At 40.3% G+C, this 11,509-nt stretch overlaps 1 protein-coding gene across 1 annotated transcript; it reads right to left on the reverse strand.

The window, feature by feature from the left end:
- Positions 1-343: 343 nt before the first annotated feature.
- LOC104081680 (four and a half LIM domains protein 5-like) lies at positions 344-2,930 on the reverse strand (the record flags this gene model as incomplete). Its single annotated transcript, XM_009584519.1, has 2 exons — positions 2,749-2,930; positions 344-518 (listed from the first exon to the last, which is right to left on the reverse strand). Coding segments are annotated over exons 1-2 (352 nt in total), but the record flags the coding sequence as incomplete, so codon positions are not given.
- Positions 2,931-11,509: the final 8,579 nt, after the last annotated feature.

The following is an 11,509-nucleotide window of genomic DNA, read 5'->3' on the forward strand; positions in this document are numbered from 1 at the left end:
AAATGTCTTGTCTAATCTGACAAAGATAGCTCTGTTTGTCTACCTACACTCACAGTGGGATATGCTTCCTAAGAACTGCAACAGAATGAGGGACTCTACATGAACATGTTTTACCCTATCTGGAACTCTAATATTCTTCGTAAGGATTCATAAGCTCTGCCAGTGCTAGACCAGAGGTATCTGTGCCCTCTCTTCACTGCTGGGAGGGTACTACACATAAATGAGAAGTAGTCACCTGAAAGCTGTTCTTAAAGTCAAGGACCATGTAGCTCAGTCATTCGAGGATGTGTTTATACTTAAAAATGCAATTCCATTTTTCACCAAAGGGTCCCTGTTGTCTTACCAGGCATAATGGTCTTCTGGCAGTGGAAACACTTAGATGAATACTCATCAGAGTAGCATTCAGTACACAGCAAGAGCTCATCCTTGGCAGCAAACGGTTTCTCCACCAGCGAGCGACTGCATTTGGCGCACTTGAAGCACCCCTCATGCCAGTGGCGGCCTTTGTAAGCCAGATCCTTGGAGAAAGTAAGTCCGTGTTAATGAAGACATTTCTTTACGGTGTTTTTATCCCTCAGCTCTTCCCAGAAATAAAGTGAAAAATGGAGAGCATTACACGTGTATCTGGTGGCAGGTGTGCTCAGAGGTGATATAAGTACTCAGTGTCGCTGTGTCAGGATGTTTTGTAGATCTCTTGCAGAGGCCATTAGAGGCTGCTTTGGCACAGGCAATAGTCCTTCCTTATGTAACATCAGAGATATGTTTTTACTGGAAGAACCATTTTATATTTTACAGTTGGCCTTCAAGGGGAAACAAGTGATCAACATTTTTAATGTGCACAGGCCACCTGACAAGAAGTGCATTCTTTACAGACTTTAAAATTAACTTCATGTATTTTTTAATGTTACTACTTTTCCTTCCAGCTGACACTACATAACTCTAAAGAAAGATCGTATTATTGCAGAAAACAATTAAAATCTCATTGAGAGCAAAATGATTCTTAGGAAGATTATTAAAAAATCATTGCTTTTGTTTATACCTAATATAACTCCTCCTAAAAACTTGGCAGAAAAATGTTTGTTTAAGACTCAGCAGGCTTAGGGGATGAAAAAGCTAACAGTATATGTATGAGACCTCCACTAAGAATTCAAATAAAGAGCAAACAGCAGATTTTATATTTCCACGGTTAAAAAAACAAGGGAAAAATGCACCACCAAAAAAATCTCCCACCTTAAAAAATAAACCAGACCCTTCCAGGTCTCCTTTATAAATAAGAAGCACAAAAGGACACAAATCCAAACCAATCTCATTTTTCTCCTTTGTCAGATCCCCACCCTTTAAAATGCTAAAAATAAAATACATACCATGCTTCATTTCAGGAGGTTCTGAGAGCTTACCACTTTCATTTGTGTTAGTTAGCACTCTGAACATTTTCGAAAATAGGCTATCGCCCCAGAGCAGCCTGAGGCAAAGCCTGGGTAAGAAGGAGAGGAAGAGAGCCAAGTTCTAGCACCTTGGAGGTGGGACAACCGCCTGTAGATCTCTGTGGGCCACTTTTCTAGCTGACTCTGGCCTGTTGTACTCCTTTCTTGTTACTCCTGCTTTTTTCTCTCAGTTTTTCCTTCCAGTCAGTCCAAAGACATGACTTTTTGTTAATGATCTTTGACATCGGTAGTCCTGCCAGTTACTTAATTTTCAATTTTAAAAGTGGAATTAGTTTGCTCAGAGCACATGTTCTCCAGGTGACCCTGACTGGAGCTAGGTGTACAAGTTTGCTGTTGAAAAATGCTGATGAGAATTTAAGAAGAGTCTTCATCCAAGTCAGCAATTTCCTTTACAGTACTGAGTTGTACTCAGACAATGTGCTTTGAAAACCATGAAGTGCTTTGGCTGGGGAGACCTCCCGAGAGGCTTATTTTAATAACTTTTTGACCTTTTAGTTCAAAAGAACATAGGCAAAGTGAGCATGGGGAGAAGGTGAGCACTACATACAGAACTTGGCAAAACAAAGGCATTTTGACAGGTTTTATCTGAACTTAAAATTCAAAGTCAAGTGTACAGGCTGTAAATTGAAGTATGGGGTACTGGAAACCCTGTCAAAGACCACAAAGGAACTCACATTATTAATTAATATTCTAAAAAAGGGGCGAGGTGAAAAGAAAGCCAACCCCAGAAACGCTGCCGCTAACATGCCATTATGACATGGGCAAGGTAAGCATGGAATTAAGTTAAAATTAAAAATATACTTCATTTCCAAAAGACAGAGGGAATAATATACGAATGATAAACATGGTTTCTTTTCAGCTTGACATCTGCATGTCAAGCTGTTGCCTACAGTAAAAGTAATTTATCCAGTACTCAAAATACTTTTTTCAACGGACATGTCTCAGAAATTCCAAAGCTTCATTCAGCCTGGTCTACTGAATTACACCAGCACCCTACTGTCACCCAAGCACTGTGCAGTCTCTGCAGCTAGTGAGTCCAGCTGCGGTCCACACATACACCACAGTATCGATGTATGTTTGAGGTACACGTATGTGCAGATTTCCTAATCTTTGGCCCTGGAGCTTTCCTATTCTGGGAAAATAACACTGTTTCTCTCTGGTGTGCATGGATCTACAACGGCTATGCTTAGGTCTCTTCACCAGCACAGGGATATGCAGAGGGTGGGATACAGAATCTGCCATTAAAGAAATGGGATTTGTGTGTAATTTAGCAAAGAACAAGAAGTGAAAGCTAAATCTTTACCTTGGAATCACACTCAATAGGTTGCTTGCACTCTTCACAGGGGTTGGCAAACAGGCTGTCATAACATGCAACACAATAAGTGTTTTCTTCTCTTAATGCGTACTTCCTTCCACGAAGAGACTGCAGGCAGTAATGACAGTCCGTGCGATTGCTGGTCATTCTGGTGGGGTTCTCCATGTGATCTGGAAAGATGGAAAAATCATGTAATTCAGTGGATGACCGTTTGCTTGCCCAAATAATAAAAAATGCTGCTTTACCTGTTAAGGTTAGGACAGACATTTCTTGGTCACTTGCAGTGCCCTGGATTTCTAATGCTGGGCTGTTCCATTACAAAATGGTAGTCATCAACTACATATACTGTGTATTGTGTTACCTACGTAATGGGCAGCAAGAAGGCTGCTTCAGCTTAATCTAGTTGTACTTACACTGATATGTCAGGTAGCTGAAAATGAAGCCGTCTTCACATTCTCTACGTGCAACTGCTGATATTATGAGCATTATGTACTGGATTGTGGGGCATGGTTTGTCCAGAAATCAGGGAATGGAGATAGAAGCTATAGTTCAAAAATTAAACCAACTGCAATGTTAAAAAGCCAAAGAGAAGTGGCAAGCACTTTGTAGTGTGTTCCTGGCTTTCTTTTGCCACTCCTGTCTTTCTGCTCATTCTTTCCTTTTCAAAATACCCCCACCTCTACCTGACTGAACAGAAGGAAGACAAGGGACTCCAAGCTATATGGCTGGTTTTGCATAATCCGAGCTGTGCTGCTAGCATTTGGTAGCAATGTAAGGTGACACAAATACCCTTGGATAGCAAAAGAGCAAAATATAAAGAGAAATAAACTAAATCATAACTCAAAATCATAACTCAAAGTAAGTTTCCCTTGTTGTTATTGGAAAAGATTGTCTTTTCTTACATATTTCTGTATCGCCAGGTTCCACGTTGGCAGTGCCAGAATACTGTGAGATAGATTATATTTGTGTGCCAGACAAGTGCAGGAAATACCACAAACCTATTGAGAGCCAATTGTACGAGTTTCCCATCCTTCAGTTTTCCAGGCTAAAGAGGCTTGGATAAGCATCCAGACCTCAGCTGCTTATAGATCTGTAATGCTGAATGTTTTAAGGATTGTGGAGATGAAGACTTATTTCAGTCGTCTTGTTGCTAGTTGGATCATCAGCACTTTGCTAAAATTGGGTCTTGATTCCTGGGAATGAAGGAAGAAGAATCCAGAAAGTTTCCAGTGAAGCAAACCCAGAAACATCTGCTGGACTCATTGGATTGCGCTCTTCATTAAACTCTAGTGTCGCTGCAGTCAGTGCCAGCAATCATAAATTTTAGAGGATCTGAGAACAACCAGGGAAGGTCTCCTAAAATATTTACACATCAGTGACTTTTGGCAGCTGAAATCTTTGCACTTTGAATAACAGTGCAAATTAGTTTATCTTAACCAGATGCAAAGCCTGAGAGTGAGGAAGAGAAGCATATTGAAGAACAAGATTCAAGGAGTACTTGCCATCACAGAGCTTATAGCTAGTCCATTTAGAATCACTCCTTCATACTTGTTTTCATACACTCACTGCCTGTCTTATACCCAGGGTTCAGTTTTAAAAAGGCATTTCATCTTTTCTGGCTTTCTGCTTTGTGAGATGTAATCCAATATGATGGTTTGAACTATGAGAAAGAACAATTACTGCAGGTCTCCATTGGCACAAATGCATGAGGTCAGGCATTTATTAATCTATTCCTGGAGGGATCATAGTAAGACAGTGAAAAGGGGGCAGGGAGAGAGGCTATAATGCTTAGGCTCAGCTCAAAAGTAATGACTTGATCATTTGGCACAAGCTATGGAAGACTTGTTCCTGTAAATCGAAAATCTTTCGAGTTGAATTGATTTACTGTATTTCTGACTGCCCTAAATCTTTGTGCTAGCCAAGACAGGGTGTAGTAAGAAAGTAAAATAATCTGTAACTTCAATCAGTGGGAAACATGCTTGCTTAAAAATATTACAGATGTCTTTTATGCGATATCCTTGTAATAATAGTATAACAGGGCTTGAATCTGGACTTCCATTTCCTTAAGATGAAACAGAGATTTGAATGTGAAATGAATGAACTCATGTATATGAGAAAATTACATCCATCAGCTTGTACATTTACACAACATGACATATAAAACCAGACACAGCACAGTAATTCAGTGCACGATCACTACATAGCCATCATCAAAATCAAGGTTAAGTTTTGCTCATTTTCTATGTTGGGAAGTGGTATAAATTGGTGGCTAGGGAGACAGCCAAGGAATGTCTGTGGTTAACTGGGCTCCATATTCAAGGTCATAGGACAGGCTTGAAACTGGGTTTCAGAGGAATTTTCATTCCTTTTTTTATGGGAGTTAGAGTTATGAGTTGCCTCTGAGGGTAACCTTGATTAAACTACCTTTCTGATTTGCTCCCTGCTGAATCAGAACCCCAGCTTCCTCACGCAGTTTCATCTTAGCCTGAGTGGTGACAAGAAAATCCTGATAGGGAATGAATGGAGAGCTTATCTGTTACTTATAGTGCTTGTTGTTGTACAAAGCTCACCAACAAATAGTTTCAGATATCTGCAGCTACATCTATGTTTTTTCATTCTAATGAATGGCAATAGGTTTTTAAGTTACTGAAAACTCTGCACACCCAACAATTTTCTTCAAAAAGTGGTTTTCTTCATGTTTTTTCCTTCCCAGGAAGCCAATCTGTTCCAGGAAGCCTGGGGTATATACACATACAAGACCTGCTATTGTAATACTCCAGAAATTCTGAATTTGTAATTTAGTTATCCTCTTAAAAACCTATATGGATATGGGAACAAAGTGCCATTACTCCTGTTTTACAGATGACAGTGGTTGCTTGAGAACATTAAAAGAGTACACCCAAGGCCAGAGTCAAAGCCTGGGAGTGTCCTTGAGCTGCTCCTCTAGTAAAGCATTCAAGTCGCCCAAGGCTTTGTTTCAGAAAAATTCTTCAGGGTTTGACCATGATGGTATAAAACCATATTTGGGAATGAAGCAGCAATGGTATGAAAAAGAATGATGATTTTTGCAAATCTTTTGGCGAAGGTCTGGGTAACCTTTCTGAAATACTTTTACCATCAGACAATGCAACAAAAAAAGTGAATCTCGTCTCCCCCAGCACCATTTACCCTTGCTCCAATAAATAAGAAATGGTACGAGCACCACGTAGTTAAGTAGAATGTTTTTCTTGTGCTTTGATCCTAATCTCTAGGGAAATATGTTTACTTTAAGTTTGCTGGAAGCTAGACTTTGTGTTTTGAAGGTCAGTTAAGAAATCTCTGGAGGTCTGATGCTATTCACTCTCATGGAATGAAACGCTGACTCCAGCATTCCAACTGCTAACTCATGTCCTAGGCACAGGGAAAGACTGTGATGTCTTCATTCCTTGGGAAAAGACAGTTTTGTTATCTAAATTGGAACAAAGCTAAATACCATTGATTTTGATGTATCTGGTAGGCACGGATACGTGATACCATTTTTAGTGTTAGAATATTCCAAGGGGGAGCAGAGAGATGTTGCCAAAGATGCGAGGATATTGCAACTGGAGTCCCTGGGGTCAGATCTGAGAATGCAGCAGTCTCATGGTATGAATTATAAAGCAGATGAAAATAAAACAACAGAGCTGGCTAGTCTGCCCGCTGTTCCAGCAGATTAAGATAGAATTTAGCTACAACAAATTAGGAGAGGGTCTTTCTGTAGAGTCAAATGGTTTCCTATAAGATGCAGAGCACTAGAAGATTTCCAGTGAAGAAAGCCATAAGAAAACTATTGTGAAATTGTGAAACCTGATAAATGTGGAACCATCAGGAAAGGAATGCTTCTTTTCTCACTGGAGCTAAAAAGCACAGCCACAACGTTAATATGTCTCTTAATAATTTATCTTGATATTTTCTATAAATGTATGTTAATCTCCCTTAGGTTATATAAATATAAAAAGCCCAGAAACATTAATCCTACTTAGATGGGAATGAATATACATAGGCATGTAGGTATATACATACTTGTAAAAATATTGTACCTTTTGCTTTATGGCAATTCTAATGGACTGTTTCCAGATCTAAATAAGCCTGCTATTGAACAGCATCATCTCTTTTCTTAAGAATATATAATGAATGGAACAAGGCTCTCTATTAGGCAGGCATAAAAAAAAGAAAAATGATGCCAAAATAAATCATTGCAACAACACTGAAGCGTAAGAAAAACAAATTGATCTGTTATGAGGGGAACACCCCTGTAAGCCGTCCCAGGCACCTGTTTATTTTCAGTTAAGTACTTTTTTTTAATCTTGGAACATGGTTTTGCCCGAATTTGCTGATTTCATTTTCCCTATTTTGTTTTTTTCTTGGTGAGAGCTGCTGAACAGCCAAACACATACATTTGCAAAATACATTAGTGACTCAAGATTACAACTGCATTGTAAAGCTATCAATATCATTATAAGGAAAAATTTCTAACAATATCATTATTTTATAAATAAAAGTTTCTAACAAGGTTCTACGAGGAAATTTTTCCTCACTTCAGAGGCCACAGCTTCTTGATTTCTCTGGATGCCTGCTACCCCCCAGAAATCTGTTATTTTGTGACTTGACCTAATAAAAGCCCTGACCCCTGGAGAAAAATGAACTTACAAGACAGTTAAACATATGCTGTATTTTCAAAACACTGGCAATACCCTTGCTTTGCCTCTTCCCTCCCCTTAGAGTAACTGTAATTTTCCCTTTAAGTTATACTTGAGTGTTTAAGGATACTAGAATTCTTGCTCTTCTAAAAATGGCTAAAGGAGCAATAGGAACCAAGGGCATATATTACAGATCAAGTCAAAACAAGTACCTACAGGAAAGTAGAGACACAAGTGTTAACTTTGAACAAGCTGTTTTATTTCTGTCGCACAGCACAGTGATACAAAGTCAGGTCCTGGGAGCATCTGAGTAGGTGCAGAGCTCTTGCTGATCAAGTTCTGTTTTAAGCAGCCAGGGTGGATGCCAACCAGGACTGTGCTGTAAGAATATGACTATACGGCTTCAGGGACCACAAGTAGACCGTCTAGACAAAGCAGCTCATTTAGAGGCTGATCTGGTAACCCCACCACACTGCATCATACCGTGTTTACACACCCCACGGCCACAAGCAAAAAGGGCAAGAGCTCTGGCTTAACTAGAGGATCGAGCACCCCAGGAATTCTGTTTCGCTTTAACTGGTATTGCTGTCTGCTTTGATTATACCGTGCAAACTCAAACATTGTTGTAGTCATCTAAATTCTTCCTTTATCAGCATAATTTGCTACTTACCTAAACTTCAAACTAGGACAAATTAGAGCAGTGAACTTACCTCAGCTAAGTGTTCACAGTGGTGCAGACGTACAGAAATGCTGTTGCGGAAGAGACCTGACTAGCCTATATGTCCCTCAAACTCTCTTTACTAGCTACAGAGTTGGTTGGAATAGCCTAGCCCCATTGCCTCTACGGCAAGCTAGGTATTTCCTTTAATTCAGCCACAGGACTTTCACCAGCAGCATCCAGCTTGTCCAATACCACTTGTACTTGCTACCGAGGTCAGCCCGAGCGATTTAGTTGGCAAAATTCAAATTAATGGCTCTCTATGCATCTCTCTTAATGGATATGCTTCCTCTATTGTAAGCCTTGCTTGCAAAGCTCAGGAATTACCATCATAGTAAACCCACTGTACAGAGAAATTAGAGGTCAGAAGTAAGCATGTCAAACATAGAAGCTGAAAGCTGTGTTTCTGGAGGACGCAGACAGAAAAGTTGTTAACTAGCCACAGAATTAAACCTAGATTATTTGCTGGAATTTTTTTTTTTTTTTTTTTTTTTTTGTAACTAATCAACACGTGAGAGTCAGGGAGTGCAATTCATCATTTAATACAAGTAGTACACTGGTGCCCAGAGATTCCAGTCCAGAATAACTGGCCTTGTTATTCTGAACACAACAAGCTCGGCTGATCAGCAGTATTGCTGGTCAGTAATGCAGCTCCGTGTTTAAGTAGAGACAAACTGTCAGTGGAGTGCTCGGTATCAATTCAAGTCTCTCCCAAGCTATTACCCAGGAACACAAAACCTTTTCATCTACTCAGATTCCTGGGTGCTGTCAATACCTTCACTAGCAGTATATGAAAAAAGTAGGGTTAATGCTATGGCTTAGATAATTTCTTCTATTTTTCTGAGATCATTCTTACCCATATTTTTTACAGGTTTTCACATAGTCTGGTACAGTCAAAATTTTCTCTTGTCTTCATTATGAAGCTCATTCCTTTCTGACTACTGTCAGATCTATAGAATCATATGAAGCCATGAAATATTTCACCGTGTTTTGGTGTACTTTTTCATGTAAAATCCTGGCAGTATTCTCAGTCACACTCTATATATTCAACCGTAAAACAGGTTAGAGGATTGCATCTGGTACAAATGGGCCATCTGAAAAAGCATACCCAAATTAGCTCGTGAGTTATATACTTAGAAGATATTTAGACGGTTTAAAATTTATTAGCTTCAGCTGCCCCAGTTCCAAAAGCAAAGCAGCAATAAGCCTAAGATGTGGATGAGAAATCATTAGTGAATCCTAGGTACAGCGTTAAAGGAGACGATTTAAAGTAATGACATCAGTGGTGTACCCCAGGGGCTGACACTGGGACCGATACTGTTCAACATCTTCATTAAAGACCTGGAGCATGGGACAGAGTGCACCCGCAGCAAATGGGCAGATGACACAAAACTGTGAGGAGTGGCTGATACACCAGATGGGTGTGCTGTCATCCAGAGCGACCTCACCAGGAGAAGTGGAGTGAGAGGAGTCTCAAGAAGATCAACAAGGGGAGATGCGAAGTCCTGCCTCTGGGGAGGAATAACTGCTGGGGGCAACCAGACGGAAAGCAGCTTTGCAGAGAAGGACCTGGGGGTCCTGGTGGACATCAAGTTGAACATGAGCCAACAACTTGTCCTTGCGGTTAAGAAGGACAACAGTATCCTGCGGGGCATTACGAAAAGCATTGCCAGCAGGTTGAGGGAGGTGATCCTTCCTCTCTACTCAGCACTGGTGAGACACACCTGGAGTGCTGGGTCCAGTTCTGGGCTCCCCAGTAGAAGAGAGATATGGAGCTGCTGGAAAGAGTCCAGTAAAGGACCACAAAGGTGACTAAGGGACCAGAGCATCTCTCCTATGAGGAAAGGTTGAGAGAGCTGGGAGGAGGAGCCTGGAGGAGAGAAGGCTCAGAGAGGTTCTCATCAATGTGTACAAATACCTGAAGGGAGGGAATGAAGAAGAGGGAGCCATGCTTTTCTCAGTGGTGCCCACTGACAGGAGAAAATGCAGTGGGTGCAAACTGAAATACAAGGGATTCCATTTAAACAGAAGAAAAAAACCCTTTCACTGTGATAGTGGTTGAACACTGGCACAGGTTGCCCAGGGAGGCTGTGTAGTCTCCATCCTTGGAGATATTCAAAACCTGACTGTCTGGACATTGCCCTGGGCAATCTGCTTTAGGTGATCCTGCTTAGGCAGGGAGTTGGACTAGATCTCCACAGGTCCCATGCCATCTCAACCATTCTGTGATTCTGTGATGGACCACAGAAAGGTTTATCACTGCTGAGTGATAGAAGAGGGAGGGTGAAAGAGTTCACAAAACCTCAGTATTCCCTTATGGGCATTTGAGCAGGAGTGGGGTCATTCCCATAACAAAAAACCAGGTCTCCTGTAGATGAATTATTGTAAGTCCCCGTCTAAGCTAGACATGTGCGTAAACACATGAGAAATGCTATTGCTTTCAGCTGTAATATTTACATGCTTGAAACCGAATGCACGCTTTAGAGCTTTGCTGCCTATATCCTTAGAGCACAGATTTTGAAAGATATTTTAAAAGATAACAACAAAATTGGGATTTAAAAAAATATATAAGCAATTAGGTTCTTCATTACAATTAATTTCAATGTTTCCTGATATTTCAAATCTGCTAAACATAGTCTCTAAATCATTCTCAATTGAAATACATTCAGTGGAATTGCATGACATTGGTTACAGAGGAAAGAGCAAAGGAAACTGGTGATTCTAGATAATTTCTGTCAAAGAAAAAAACAGTTTCAGCAGATTTAGCATTTCCACAGGGAAAAATCACTTCTAACATTCTCAAGTCCCAGTCATGTGTGAAATTAAGAGAGATACATATTATTTTCTGTGTTGTCAGTGAGTGTGAAACATGATCAACATGCCCTTTGTCAACCAGCCTGATACTTAGATACAAGTACTGCCCAAAAGCTGGGCCTTTTTTGATGGAAAGGAGTTAGTGGTTTGTCTGTGGTATCTGGTTTGCCACAGTAAAGAAGATTTTGTGATTTTTATTGTTGCAGGCTGGTGCAAGTCAAACTCCTTTTCCTCACTGATCATTTTAAATTTTAAGCTATTGTTAATTGTTACAGACCAGGCTACAGAAGAGATGTGAAGGTCTGGATGCCTTCAATAATCTTGGCTATTTCAATGACTTGTCTCAGAAGGAAACGTAGACAGTGCTCTGCTCCACCGCTCAGCCACTGCCCTGTACAGAACAACGAGGAATAAAGGAGTGTTTGGGGCGCTGACATCTACACTAAATACACTCCTTACCAGAGCTCAGCAGGGAAAGCACATCTAAAAATTATTTTGCGATGACTTAAAGACTGCGAAGGAAAATTACTGTAAGTATACGTATCTTTTTTTTTCAGTT

This window comes from Fulmarus glacialis, unplaced genomic scaffold, assembly GCF_000690835.1.
Source record: "Fulmarus glacialis isolate BGI_N327 unplaced genomic scaffold, ASM69083v1 scaffold6539, whole genome shotgun sequence".
Classification (NCBI taxonomy): Eukaryota; Metazoa; Chordata; class Aves; order Procellariiformes; family Procellariidae; genus Fulmarus; species Fulmarus glacialis.